The sequence below is a fragment of the Nematolebias whitei genome, unplaced genomic scaffold (genome assembly GCF_014905685.2).
Source record: "Nematolebias whitei isolate Nwh7 unplaced genomic scaffold, NemWhi1 Nwh_scaf_928, whole genome shotgun sequence".
NCBI lineage: Eukaryota > Metazoa > Chordata > Actinopteri > Cyprinodontiformes > Rivulidae > Nematolebias > Nematolebias whitei.
In genome coordinates, this window is record NW_023619473.1 from 3,617 (window position 1) to 6,066 (window position 2,450).

Genomic DNA, 2,450 nt, shown 5'->3' on the forward strand with positions numbered 1-2,450 from the left:
CAATAAATGAGAGATTACTGTACTGCTAATATAATTAACTAAAAAATATAAACACTTCTGTTTTTGCTCCCATTTTTCATGAGCTGAACTCAAGGATCTAAGACTTTTTTTAAATGTACACAATAGGCCTTTTTCTCTCGTTGTTCACAAATTTGTGTAAATCTGTGTTAGAGAGCACTTCTGATTTGACGAGATGATCAATCCACCTCACAGGTGAGCCATAGCAAGATGCTGATTAGACAGAATGATTATTGCACAGGTATGTATTAGGCTGCCCACAATAAAAGGCCACTTTAAATGTGCAGTTTTATCACAGCACAATGCCACAGATGTAGAAAGTTTTGAGAGAACGTGCAATCACACCAAATATTATATATTATTATATCGTAAACAACTGCAGTAAACTCTGAAGCTACACATCTATTTACTAGACTCTGGAACTGTGCAGTTTTACTTCAAAGTAAACTGAACTCTTGTGTCTTTAGGACTCACTTGTCAATATTCAGTTAAACTGTTTTCCCTCCTGTGAGGGTTCTCGTGTGTTTAACAGCAAACTGAAGTCTAAAACTTTGACTTCATTATTGAAGAGAACTTTGATTCATGTGTACTTTTGTGTGTTTGTTTAAATTTGTCTTATGGCTAAATCTATGTCCACAGTCCTCACATACAAACGGTTTCTCTCCTGTGTGGACTCTCAAGTGTGAGTTTAAAGTGCACATCTGTCTAAATCTTTGACCACAGTCCTCACACACAAAAGGTTTCTGTCCTTTGTGGACTTTCATGTGTCTGTTTAAACTTGACTTAATACTAAATCTTTGTCCGCAGTCCTCACATTCAAATGGCTTCTGTCCTGTGTGGACGCTTGTGTGTGAGTTTAAATGAGACAGCTGTCTAAATTTTTGTCCACAAAGCTCACATACAAAAGGTTTCTCTCCTGTGTGGACTCTCATGTGTGAGTGTAAATGAGATTTCCTGCTAAATCTTTGTTCACAATCCTTACATACAAAAGGTTTCTGTCCGGTGTGGACACTGACGTGTCTGTTTAAAGTTGTCTTCCAGCTAAATCTTTGTCCACAGTCCTCACATACAAACGGTTTGTCTCCAGTGTGGATTCTCATGTGCGCTTTTAAAATTGTTTTTTGGTTAAATCTTTTTCCACATTCATCACAAATAAATGATTTCAGTCCTGTCTGGACTTTCCTGTGTGTCTCTACAATTTTCTTCTGATCCAAACAGCTTGAACGTCTTCCTGTTGAATGACATGTCAAGTGTCTCTGAAGTGACTTGTTGTGCAGAAATTCTTTACCACACTCAGAGCAGCTGAAACATTTGTTGACAGAGTTTACAACTGACTCAGGAGCTCTGCTCTCCTTCCAGTCTTTGTCATTGTCTTCAGCTGACAAGTGTTCCAGCTGAGAGTCAGGATTGTTCCCATCCTCATCCTCTTCATCATCCTCACTGACTTCAGTCTCTGAAGAGCTGGAAGCATCTCCAAGAAAATTTACATCTGGTTTCTTACTGGTTTCTGCTCCTCCACAGTCCTCTCCATCAGCCTCTACTTTCATCTGGTCAGCTGAGCTGCTGGTTGGAACATCTCTGTCCTCCATTTGGTGCTGATGAAGCTGTGAGAACAGAGGCTTCTCTTCATCATCCTCACTCTTCAGAGGAACTGCAGTGAATGAAAACCTGCTGGCATCAGTCTCCCCCATTACAATGAGCTGCTGTCCCTCCAGTCTGGTCCACAGTTCCTCCTCTTCCTTCTTTATGTGGAGGAGCTCTGGGTCCTGCTGGTTCACATCAGGCCTCTGTTCCTCAGGAGTATCTCCTCTGATCAGCAGAGTCTGATGAACATCTGCAGGGAACACTGAAACACAGACAATATGGACTGAATATAACTTTATATTCACTCATACATCACTTGTGTTGTTGATTGATGTTTTGTGGATCAGAACTGTTCCAAGTCAAAGGAACAACATTTTATTCAGTAAAAAAACAAACAAATGTCTGTTTATCATCAAAAATACAATTTTTAATGCAATCACCTGATATGGGTATTGGAACATTTTGGTTTAAATTTAAACTTTACTTCTTACATTATCCAAATTTTAATTTGTCTTCCTTATTTTCAGACAAGCACGGACGTCATTTTACTGAGAAACTGCATAAATGATGAGAAAAAAATACAAGTGACTAATTTAACCTTGTTGAGTTGTTCAGAAATGTTTTACTATTATCTTTTATATTAATATTAACCATCTGATTTAGGTTTTCACTACAAAATGGACATTACTGATCCTGATTTTCATTCTAAAAGAGCATTTGTATCACAATGTTTAGTCTTTATAGATGAGACTGTAGCTGGGTCTCAATTCTGAGGCTTTGGAGGATCCAGACTTTGAGGACCATGAAGGCCCCATGGAGCATTACAGAAACGAGACGGTCAAGAACAC

At 38.7% G+C, this 2,450-nt stretch overlaps 1 protein-coding gene across 1 annotated transcript; it reads right to left on the reverse strand.

Annotated features, from left to right (window-relative positions):
- Nucleotides 1-608: 608 nt before the first annotated feature.
- LOC119429397 (gastrula zinc finger protein XlCGF8.2DB-like) lies at nucleotides 609-1,864 on the reverse strand (the record flags this gene model as incomplete). Its single annotated transcript, XM_037697033.1, has 2 exons — nucleotides 609-1,229; nucleotides 1,440-1,864. Coding segments are annotated over 2 exons (1,046 nt in total), but the record flags the coding sequence as incomplete, so codon positions are not given.
- Between the last annotated feature and the right edge of the window lie 586 nt (nucleotides 1,865-2,450).